We start from the raw sequence: 12,085 nt of genomic DNA, 5'->3' as shown, positions 1-12,085 counted from the left end.
CCCAATTTCGCGACACTCTCCTGCTTTGCTTCCTTTCGTCGTTCAATTTTTCTTTCACACCTCAATCCAGGCCATCGTTCCCTCGGTTACGCCGGCAACCGGCTCAGCCCAGAGACGGCTGCCAAAGGGCTGCGCCGTAAAAATAAATGTTACTCGAGTTGCAGATGCATGAGCTTAGCCGAGAAGGCAAACGTAAACCATCGTACCGCACTTCCTCGATTCTAGCCCCTTCCGATTATAAGTATACTTTAAATGTAAAAGGAATGTTTATCATCATCACTACGGATGTCTTCAGCCCCCCTTCAAAATACTCCCGAAGTGTCAGCAGGCAGGAAAGCTTATCCGAGTTTGTGCTGTCGCTGCTATTTGACAACCTGAAAAGAGTCGGGCATCACAGTGTATTCTTTTGAAGCGAAGGTTTAGTGTTCTCACTGACGGCGTCTGTAACGCGAAAACGCCCTGCAGGAAAGCCCGCTTTCTCTGCCGATGATGATGAATGATCGTGGGTGGAGGGAAGGAAAAAAACGCTCCCCGTGGCCGCAATCGAACTTGAGTCTCTCGCATAAAAAAGCCGCGTCTAACCGATTGCTTCATTTCGACATGGTCGAAACTCAGTCAGGACTGAGACGACAACCAAAGAATTCGTCCCGAGAAAGCTTCGCGTTTACAACCATCGTCGCCGCTAGACGGAGGGGTACATGATTTTTCAGTTGAAAGTGTTTCCAGCTGTCCTCTTATGCATGTTTCGCTCAACAACAGCACCTACTTAATCTCCGCCTTTGTGTTTCCTAATGCCCGCCTATTTTTTGCTCTCTTAACCACGAGAAATTGTAGCAGCATCGCCAAAGGAAGCAAAGCACCGCTATGCGGTTCACTGCGCGAGCAGTCAGTTCTTTCAAGAGCTACTCCGAGCGTTCGGGAGGCAACGCCCGCCGCCGCTAGACGGAGGGATGCATGATTTTTCAGTTGAAAGTGTTTCCAGCTGTCCTCTTATGCATGTTTCGCTCAACAACAGCACCAGCTCAATCTCGGTCTTTTTGTTTCCTAATGTCCGCCTATTTTTTGCTCTCTTTACCACGAGACAATGTAGCAGCATCGTCAAAGGAGGCAAAGCACCGCTATACGGTTCACTGCGAGAGCGGTCAATTCTTTCAAGAGCTACTCCGAGCGTTCTGGAGGCAACGCCGCCGAAAGCCCGTCAACGCTGACTAGTGTCTGAAATACAGTAATCCCTCGTGATAACGAAGTAAGCGGGACGGCGAAAAACTTCGTTATAAGTGGTATTTCGATATAAGCGTCCAGTCAAGAAAAACTAAAGCAGTTGAGCTTTAATTGCCCCACGACTGCGAGGAATAAAAACACATAATGTATTCAGAGAAGCAAAACTTTATTTCGAGTGCAAAAAAGGCAGTCAGCTTTGATTGTTTTAAGTTCGTGCCGGGCGCGAGCAACTCCTGCTCCAATTTGACGACGCATTGCATGAGGCAGTGGTCACGGTGAAGAGCTGTTACTGGCGTCTGAATGCCTCGCAGACTGGAGAGTGAAGGAGGAGGAAAGGCAGTGGCAACATTTATAGTGGCGCGCGGGCGTCCCGGAACGCTACGAGATTTTCTTTCTGGAAAAGGCCGCAAATGCCGTGGCTTGAGTCTGAGGTTGTGTTTCTGAGCTCAAAAAACGACTACCAGCTCATACTGGTTCAGAGCCCAATCATGAAAACAGACCGGTTTTGCACTAGGGACTTTGCGTGATCGCTGGACAGTTTTTTTCCGAGCTGTGCGCGCCCCGTTGTCGACGATCCTGCTAATTTTACGGTTCGAGTGCCGTTGTACGCGCCCCATCGCGTCCACGCCATTGACCGATGCCTAGAAACAAAATTCAATGACCTACCACGCATTTGGACCGTTTGTCTAAAGTCGGATGGCGCGAATTGGGCATGACCGGTCCGAGAAAATCGCCGGTGAAACACTGGCTTGCATTGACCCGACATGTTGACAGCCTGACTCGCCGCTGGACCCGCCGCGGTGGCTCAGTGGCTGCTGAGCACAAGGTCGCGGGTTCGATTCCCGGCCGCGGCGTCCGCTTTTCTGATGGAGGCGAAAAGCAAAAACGCCCGTGTGTACGATATTTCGGCGCACAATAAAGATCCCCAGGTGGTCAAAATTAATCCGGAGCCGTCCACTACGGCGCGCCTCATCGCCTGCGTTGCGTCGGCGCGTTAAACACCACAATCAATCAATCAATCACTCGCCGCTGGGTCGCCGCCACTCGGAGACACCCCCGCTCGCCTCTTCGCTCTAAGCGGGTCACGCTCTTCGTGCGCTTCGAGTAATGCGGTCCAAAATGCATGTGTTTGGGTTGGGACCAGAAGAAATTTCGAATAAAGCGATATTTAGAGTAAAGCGATTTCGTTATAACGCGGGATCACTGTATGCGTGTTGTTTCTGTGGTGGGAGTTTATATTGCCTACTACTGCGGCAACAACTTCCCTCGAATTGTTTGAACCATGTGCGGCTTATAAGCGGTCTCCAATCATTATGCTTTCTGTACTTTACACATGAACAGGTACCTTTTAATCGATGGACAAGGAGCAATTTGTACATTTACAGCTCGTACTAGTACGACACCTCTGCTTCATAGTGGTAATTTACGTGTTTATTGCTACGTGTTTGGGCTAACGTGTTTGAGTAATTTACGTGTTTGGGCTAACACGTTTCCCAGTTAGAGCGTGGATTCTCGTCAACAAACCTACGCCTCCGATTAACTTCGTTTCAAACACGCAGTTTACGCACTGTTCAAGCTAGCGTGGGAAACATGCTCCGTTCAAGAAAGAAAATATTAGGCGGTGCTTGGAATTTTTCGAGTAATTTTCAACGTCCTAAGGTTGGAAAACGTAAATTTGGTACTTCACATCCGAGAATTAATTAAAACTCAGCGTAGAACATCTCTAAGTTGGGCTGCACCGCACGTACCCTATGACTGACTGTGCAGCCATCTACGGGCACGAATCCCACATGTAACCCGGCGTAGCTACAGCCTACACCAGGGCTATGACGCGCCTTGGTCGGGTGCCAACAACTAGACTCGTCACACCAGCCTTTTCACTTTTCCTCCATCACAAAACACTGCCGCTGCGGCCGGTATGTCGAACCCGCGTTCTTGCGCGCAGCAGACGCGCAAAATTATGAGTTATTCCATTAATGTCTGCTTGCGGAAGAAGGGCGGAGGGCGTTGGAGCCCTTGTTTTTTCCCTTCCACCTACGTAGCACGCACCCGCCGCCCGCAAAGTGCCGTACTACGGCTCGTGACGTGAAAGCCACAATGTATACAGAGGAACGCTTGTACGCACCGTTGTGTGCAACCAAGTGGCGATCGCATAGCGGCCTTCTCGACGAACCCATCTCGAGCGCCGCTGCCAGCTGACATGAAGCTTCGCTTGCCGCTGGCTTCCCGTCGCCCGGAACGCCATCCTGGGCAGCTTTCACGTGCGGCCGCGCGAGAGCACTTATCTCGCGTCCCGCCTAGCTCGGAGACACTAATAAAGACTGCTCGGAAGAAGTTTCTCGCTGGCAGCAGTTACGAGATAATGCAGATACGGTTGATGTGCTCGCCACCAATAGTAGCGAAGAGATAGCAACGACAGCGAGAATCGTGGGAATTTGAGGCAACAAGGTGTTTTTGCCGGTAGTTCAATTCCGCATGCTGGTGGATGGTTATGGGTCAATTTGGGTCAAGTGGAAAGGGTTGCTCAGATTCAGACCCAACGGCGTTGCTTAATGCGTAAACATTTGTGCGTCACCTCCCCCCTCTCTCCCCCCCCCCCCCTTTCAGAAATCTGTGTTTGTAGGGTGTGACACTATGCCCTCCATAGATATGCATGGAGTCATATGGTGTATTTAATAAAATGCCCTTGATATTTTGACATGACACTTTATATTGTCCAAAAAATTCCTTTCCAGCAAGGCGTTCGTGTATAGCTGTGAGGCCGACTTTAAAGCTGGCCCTGTGTAGAGCAGTTTACAGTGACTTGGCACAGCGCGAAGACTCGGTGCGATGACACAATGACAACGCAAGGAAAATATTTTGGGAGCTAGTACATTTAAATCGCTATGGAAAATGAGGATACTGATTATATACACACCATTGAATACTTCCTTTGAGGGTATTCGCTTTTTTTTTGACAGTTTCGTCGATAAAAAATGGGTGTACAGCCTTCACATGGAGGCTTTTCTGCATTGGCAAGACACACCAGTCCCTCATTATAGGAGCAGACCTATTAAAGGAGCCATGAAGAGAAAATACAATTGCGTTTAATTTGAAAGAACTAGGATTCAGTATCTCACTCAGCTCCATTAGAGCCACAAAAGATGTTTTTTTAACGAAAAAAAAGCAAGAAGTATTTAAAAACTTTCAAATTTTGCGCCACAGTGACGTGTTATGAGCAAGAATGACGTCATACGGGCCAACAATAAAATATAATTTTCAGTGCGTTAACTGCACGTTAGCATTCAAGTGATGCGGTAAAATGAAACTAGAGGCCCAATTACAGACGTCCAGTCATGTGTCGTCGCGACAGGTCAGTTAGGCGGCCGCCAATCGCACAAACAAGGTTCCGTGACGTCATAGAAAAGTTGCGGGAAATCGGCTAGGGGGTCGCGACTGCTTCACACGTTTTCTTTAATATATCCGTTATTTGTTCGAAGATTGCAATAATATTGGTATCATTGTTATCGGAACTAAGCAGTCTTTCTAATAAACCCAACTTGTATTTTGTCTTCATGGCTCCTTTAAAAATGAATCCCAAAAGTACTAGCACTCCATTGCGCTCTCAGCACAAGCTAATAAACAGCAGTTTGCAAGACACACCAGTCCCTCATTATAGGAGCAGACCTATTAAAAATGAATCCCAAAAATACTAGCACTCCATTGCTCTCTCAGCACAAGCTAATAAACAGCAGTTTATTAGTACTCAGAGTGCAGTCAAGAAAACTTGAGGTGCAGCCAATCTTGCCTTGAAACATAGGCTCTCATTTCTCAATATATTAAATGCAAGAATGAACTACCTGTCGAAATACTTTCGCTGTCTAGTTTCATCGACTTCGGCGTGATAAGCATGCTTCTTGGCTAAGAATACATTTTCTCGACCCGACAGTATTCGAGCATAACCCAAACTTTGCAACCATACCACCCCTTCCGTTGCTTATATGAACTGCTGTAGATTCAACAAGAGCTCAGATGACAGCACTGATTTGGCCAGGACTTGTAGCGACACATATATATATATATATATATATATATATATATATATATATATATATATATATATCCCTTTACCACTAAGTCACGATCAGCTCATTCATTAAGCGTCCTAGCTCCAAACCTAATGCAACCTTTCTTGCTAACACTGTATAAGGGTTAAGCTCTTATGAGTTACATAATTGTAAAACGCTAAACATAGGGACAAGTTGTTACGTACCCCAGGCCATAAACATAACGTGGTTATTGACGCCATCGAATGCACCGCCAAAGCGGATTAACTTTAACAGGCCTCGAAAAAGCAAAAACGCTTTGCAAGAGGCAGCATGGCAACGCCCTGATGTTCACTATACAGGCTGACTGGCCAGCTTTCCTTCCAGAGTTGGCACTGCTTATGCTATGAAAAATACAGCTTGCAAATTTAAATTAAAACAGGGATCTAAATTGTGCATCTAAAAGTGGAAAAAGATAGATACGAACCAAAAGACTGTGTGATGTCCTCAAGTTTACCGCACACATTCGCTTGCCTTTGGGCCAACATTAGTGATTGCCGTGTGGTAATACTGCAAATATAAACTAAAGAAAAACGTTCAGGATAGTTTGCATTCACGCGCAAGGATTGAATAGCAAAGGTGTAGGTGAGCATTGCCGGATGGATAGTCAGTATTATCTTTTATGTGCATAGTTACGGTGCTAGTAATCGCCATCATATGCATTCGAAGAGGTCGTTTTCTTCGCGGTGAGTGGTGGATGCAAAGTCATCTTTAGAATCCGCCTCTTTCATTGCGGTGTGCTGCCACCTAGCGTGCCTAGCGGAAGTTGAAGCTGTAGGGTCACGGCCTCCGCGATCGGCTGCCGGCGGCGCGCCGTTGCTCCGGCCGTCCCAATCGCCCGGAGAGAGCGTAATTCCGAAGAGGCCGTTTCGCCGTTTTCCGCCGCACCGCGGCGCGCGTAGCCGATGGTTGAAACGAAAGCCGGGTATGCTGCAACGCTTCTTGAAATGGCGTTTCGTCAACTTTCGCGCTTCGTATTGCAATAAAAGAAAAGCATAGCTGATCTTATGGATGCAAAGCGACTCATAGAACCTGATAATAATGAATTTATTTTACCTACGATTGCAGCTATGCGACTTCTTTAACATGTGCCGCATGACGCCTTCGACATACGGACAATATTCCCTACTACCAATGGAAAATTTCTGGTGCTTAAATAACATTCGTTTCGCTAAAAGGTGATTATTTTTCAGGTATTTCTTATCCAGGCTTACGTACTTTATTTAATCTGCATGGTCAATGCGGTTCAGTAGAGCGCGGGGCGCGATCGCGTCATACGCACGACGGATGGCTGCGCTCTTATCTGGCCTTCTGGCCTCTTATCTGGCCTGTTGGGTGGAAGCACCCGCAATATTTTTAGGATGAACACGTTTAAAGAGTATTACGTTGAGCGATAGCCTCAAAGATATGGCAATCTATTCTACACATGTGCGTTAAGCAAGTTACAGTTTCAATTTCAGTCGCAACAAATAAAACAACTTGAAGTCAGATGCACCCCGATTTAATTGTATTCTTAAACGTTTTTCGGTGACCACAGGCAAGCCCAATTTTCCCTATTTTGGACCCAAGACTAAAGACATTTAAATTTTCAATTACTGATATCGAAGCCCATCCACGTGTAAAGCAATGATGACAGGTTTCATGTTTGCTTTGGTCATGTACACTGTGCAGCTGTTTTCAGAGGTCCGTTCTTCCACACGAAAATATGCGAGACTTGTCCGTATGAAAAAAAAAAAAAAAAACAAAAGGTGGCGACAACAGTGTTTGCAAAATCACTTTTGTGTGATAGCGCACAACCTGCATAAAACTCCTCGTAAGATTTTCTCCGTTTTAGGCGGCAACGGAATGCCTGTAATGTTGCTTACTTAGATAGTGACAGTGTGTCTTTCGGTTAGAGAAAACTGCATAAAAAAGGAATAACACCATAGTAAACGGCGGCTAATTTTTAGCTGAGTTGCACGCCGCAAAACGCGAATATAAATTAAAATCTTGTAAATTAAAAAAAAAGGCATGTGTGTAAGAATATAATCAATAGGCTGCATAACAGGTGTTCCTTGGACGAGGTATCAAGCAAAAATATACAAATGTTCAACTTCTAAAAATAACTGGCAAAATCAAGCACGGCGCCAATATAAAAATGCAACCACTGCACTCGATTGTTGTCCATAACCCACCCTATGCGGAAATAAAAATATAACTGCTGTTCCAGCAAGCAAGCACCCGATAATTCTGTAGCCGAGAAGTTTTCGCACCCAAATATCCGCGCACCCGAATGTCCGCGCGGAAATGTCCTGCACCTATCAAGCGCAGCAATCACAGCGCTATTAACATTTCAGTGCTGTTCCTCGAAGCTTCTGCGCCAAGCGGACTTCATGACCCGGTAGTTCGGTTTGTCAGCTCAACAAAAATGAAGCTGCAACACAGTTACTCGAATTCCGGCCGTGAAAACACGCAGCAACTCAGGCCCCACAAAGCCGGCCAGGGGAGACGGTGCAGGCTGCCGAACCATCGGCTAACACCGCCACCTCGCGGCGCGTTGCGGAGTTAGCCAAATTACATGTTTTTGCGGGGGGACGCGCCGAATGGGACGGCCGGAGCAACGGCGCGCCGCCGGCAGCCGATCGCGGAGGCCGTGGTAGGGTTTGCCGGCGTTTCCTCCGGCTGCGTTCTCGTTGTATGCACGGCAATCCCACATTACGGCGAGGAGCAGCCGAAGTTTTTCTTCTGTGTTGGTGTTATAACGCCTTAAGACGACAGCCCCTGGTCATCACATAATACCAGGCGGCTTCTTATCACTGAATGAGGGCTGGCAGAGAAATCTCGGACAGATCCGTGTGCCGTCCGAGTAGCAGAGCGAGCAGTACTTGGAGTCGTCTGGCATGAAGTGCGATCGCCAGCTCAACAAAGGCCGGCAGTTCGCTGGACACATGTACGATTGGTACACGCGATTCGCATGCGACTGATCGTTACGACTGTCGCCACGACTAGTCGTACGCGTGAATTTGAGACGGCCCGATGCGCGCATGAGATGCGTCGTCGGCGTCGCTCCGCCCACTGTTTTTGCTCCATGGTCAACTACGATGATCGCTGAGCTGCGCGTTTGTTCGCAAGAAATGGATAAAGCAAGCAATCGTGAAGCGTTTTCTGCCTTCGGAAACAGTCCGCGCACACGCCGGCCGCGCCTGCCAGCTCGGCACACTCCGCGGCTCGAACCGGCGCAGACCACGGTAGCAACGGTAGCAACGGCGCTTGTCGCTGCTCTTCTGAATCAATCTGATCGCTAAAAAGTTCTACATGCGAGAAAGTAGGTGTTAGTGTGGTGAAAAATTGTGCTAGGGATTGTTGTCAGGGCTTATTTTAAAAGCGGCGATCAGATATATCTGCCGCGATGCAAGCCTATACGCTGACCGGTCGCCGCGGCGCGCGGTGCGCCGAGCGGCCGAGAGATGGCGATACCTGCGCGGAAGCATCGAAACAGGCTACGCAGATGTTTCGGTCACCGATCACTGAAACGGCAGTTATAACTTAAATAGAGTTCCACATGCGAGAAAGAGGATGATAGTGTAGTGAAAAGTTGTGTTGCGGATTGTCATTCGCAGTTGCACAGATAGCAGCGATCAAATATCCGCCAGGATGCCGAGCCGACGCGAGCGACGCAAGCCGCCGTAGCCGATCGCGTGCGGCCGACGGGAAGCGATAGAAGCCGACACCGTTCCTTTTTCGGCACTCCGAGTTACAGCGGAACGTAGCACAAGTTGTGGGCATTGTTCCGCGCACAACGAGCACACACAAAAAATCAAACGATGTAAATACAACCACGACCCCTTCCCGCTTGTGCGGGAGCTGTGGGGAATGTCGTCTGCTGCCCCTACCGTGGCCTCCGCGATCGGCTGCCGGCGGCGCGCGCCGTTGCTCCGGCCGTCCCATTCGGCGCGTCCCCCAGCACAAACTTGTAATTTGGCTAACTCCGACACACGCCGCGAGGCGGCGCCGTTAGCCTAAGGTTGAAGCGAGGCTCATCTGACCGACACTGCCTGCGATTTCAGGTGTTCGTCAGTCTTCGTTGTTGAGTTTTCACTCCAGACAAACCTTGAGTATGCGCTCGATGTGTTTTCACTCGTTCCTGCAAGCAGTACAAAGTTAAGGTAGTACGTTGTTTAAAAGGCACATGTTCGTTTTGCATGCAGCCGGTTTGGTTACGTGTAAGTCGAATGAGGCAGCCCAAACTCTTTTCGCATTTCGTGCAGATTGAATGCCAATGTGCTGAATTCTTTTGTCACTTTTACGGCCTTTTCGCGAGCTTTCACGGAGCTTTAACTTTTTATGCCTTGCAGGCTGTTTCGAAAGTACTTGGCCACAGTGCGCGCGTGTTGTTTCACGGCGCGTGTGCTTGCGTGTGCGGTCGCGTGCGCACGCGTGCATGTTACGTGTGTGTGTGCGTGGGGGTTCGTGCGCGTGTGTGGCGTGCGGGTGTGTGCATGCGTATGTGGGTGGGTTCGCGGCGCGTGTGTGTAGGTTCGCATGTGCGCGCGTGCGCGTGTGTGCATGCGTGTGTGTGTGTGTGCCAGCGTTTCTCGGTGTGTTCGCGGCGCGTGTGTGTAGGTTCGCATGTGCGCGCGCGCGCGTGTGTGCATGCGTGTGTGTGTGTGTGCCTGCGTTTCTGGGTGTGTTCGCGGCGCGTGTCAATGTGTGTGTGTGTGTAGGTTCGCACGTGCGGCGCGTGTGCGTGCGTATGTGGGTGGGTTCGCGGCGCGTGTTAAGGCGCGTGTGTAGGTTCGCACGTGCGTGTGTGCGCGTCCGTATGTGGGTGGGTTCGCGGCGCGTGTTCATGTGTGTGTGTGTAGGTGCACGCGTGTGCGTTCGTGCGTATGTGGATGGCTTGGCGGCGCGTGTGAATGTGTGTGTGCGCGTGCGTGCGCGTGTATGTGAGAGAGACAGACAGAGAGAGAGAGAGAGAGAGAGAGAGAGAGAGAGAGAGAGAGAGAGAGAGCAGCGTAGTACTGATAAGCGCTCGAGTTTTTTTATAGGCAGGTGATTGCAATAGTCGAGAGCTCTAGGCTTGTCTTCTGCATGAACGAAGCGACCGCGTGTACGAAGCGACAATTTTTTCTTGAGTCTTGGTTTACTATCACGTAGATGTTCCAGTTGTGCTTAGTGGTCTTACGTAGCTACCGTAATATCGCTGCCTCATTATTTGCTGTGAGTGAAAATTACAAGTTTTTCTGGCGTGCATTACACACCGCTATCCGCCCTGCTTCTGTATTTTTTCAGAAGAATGTATTGCAGCGTGCCTTTCTGCAAGTCGGACAGGAAAAGAAAGCTTGGAATAAGTTTTCATGAGTTTCCTGCGAACGCTGACCGTCGACAAGCGTGGCTGAAGGCGATATCAAGAAAAGATTTTGTCCCAAATGACAAATCGTCGAGCAGTGTCGTCTGCAGCCTTCATTTTGCGGATTCAGACTACACTTTGGGGTCCACAAAGCTTTGCCGCCTCAAACGGGATGCTGTTCCGAGCGTATTTTCGGGATACCCAACCTACATGCTCCCACAAAAGCCACCAAAAAGGCGTAAATTGGGGCGAAAGGTACAGGGCTTCCCTTCAGACAAAGAAAAGGCATCAAGTTTATCAAGTTGCCATGCCAAAATGACTGGTTCAGCCTGTGACAGTGCAACCACCACAGACCATTCGTCAAATTCTGATTGCTCCTTGCCATCAGTCCCTGAAGGAAACACAGAGGCAAGTTTTCAAGGTGCGGGCCATGATGGCGGCCATCTTCCACAGTCTTCTGTAAACCATGTGTCAATATTTAGCCCCATGGCAGATCAGTTGGCTACAGGTGCGAAAACAAGTGCACAAGATGCAGTTGGTGAACTGCAGCGGCCTACTAACTCAGTTGAATGTTCAGCGCAAACTTGTGATGACCTCCATCCACGCAAGCAGTCAGATGTAAGGGCACTCAACAAAATGAGGGTGCAGTTGCGAAAGCGCCCTTGTGTTCCAGATTTCGGCGCTCGTTAAAAATCCCCAGGCGTATGGGCGTCGGCGGGAGGGAGGAGGGGGTGCAAAAAAGGCCCTTGCTCCCCCCTCACCCAAACCATTCTAACACTTTACCCCATGCCCTCTCCCTCTTCCCTCGCGCAACAATAGATTTGCCCCCTCAAGGTAAAATCCTGCCGACGCCCATAACCAGGTGGTCACAATAATTCCGGAGCCCTCTACTACGGCGCGCCTCATCGCTTATGTAGCGTCGACGCGTTAAACCTCATAATAAATAAAAAATTGACCCAGTTCCAGCCAGGCAACTTCAACGAAAGCATTGCAGGAAGTTTGTCTTACCCAACACTGGATCGGAACAACGCTTTGTAAGACACCTATGCGCCGTGAAAGATTACACTTCATTAATTTTTCTCTTGAATGAATGCAAACAAAAAAAGTGATATCGTTGGTACTCACAAAAAAAAATCAATGCACTGCGCTCTTTCTTTGTATCACGCGCTTTTTCACGTACTAAAATAACAAATACAAGTTTTCCAGAAATAAAACCTTATCTTTTTAAATATGCGCGACAACAAAAATAAAAATTACTGATGTGCAATGAATTCACTTACGCTTCACAGCGGCCCCAGTCCACGTCAAAAATTAAACGGCTAGTAATTAATGGTACCTGTAACTACTTCTATCGACTGCATTGATGAGCGGTTGTAATTTTCGATTATACGTCTCACACAGGCTGCGAAGGCCGAGTTTTCCTCCTGTGCGCCCGCCCGCGCCACGGAAA

At 48.8% G+C, this 12,085-nt stretch overlaps 1 protein-coding gene across 1 annotated transcript in view; it reads right to left on the bottom strand.

Annotated features, from left to right (window-relative positions):
* Sarm (sterile alpha and armadillo motif) overlaps positions 1 to 3,481 on the bottom strand; it is a 175,375-nt gene extending 171,894 nt beyond the window's left edge. The window contains exon 1 of the mRNA XM_077677921.1: positions 3,347 to 3,481. Within this exon, the coding sequence (XP_077534047.1) occupies positions 3,347 to 3,466 (120 nt within the window). The 5' untranslated portion in view covers positions 3,467 to 3,481. The remainder of the gene's footprint in view (positions 1 to 3,346) is intronic.
* Positions 3,482 to 12,085: the final 8,604 nt, after the last annotated feature.

The sequence above is a fragment of the Haemaphysalis longicornis genome, unplaced genomic scaffold (genome assembly GCF_048455015.1).
Source record: "Haemaphysalis longicornis isolate Haplotype H1 unplaced genomic scaffold, Haemaphysalis longicornis Haplotype H1 scaffold_7, whole genome shotgun sequence".
Lineage (NCBI taxonomy): Eukaryota > Metazoa > Arthropoda > Arachnida > Ixodida > Ixodidae > Haemaphysalis > Haemaphysalis longicornis.
Note: the sequence above shows the minus strand (reverse complement) of the source record. Positions and strands in the feature narration are given on the sequence as shown.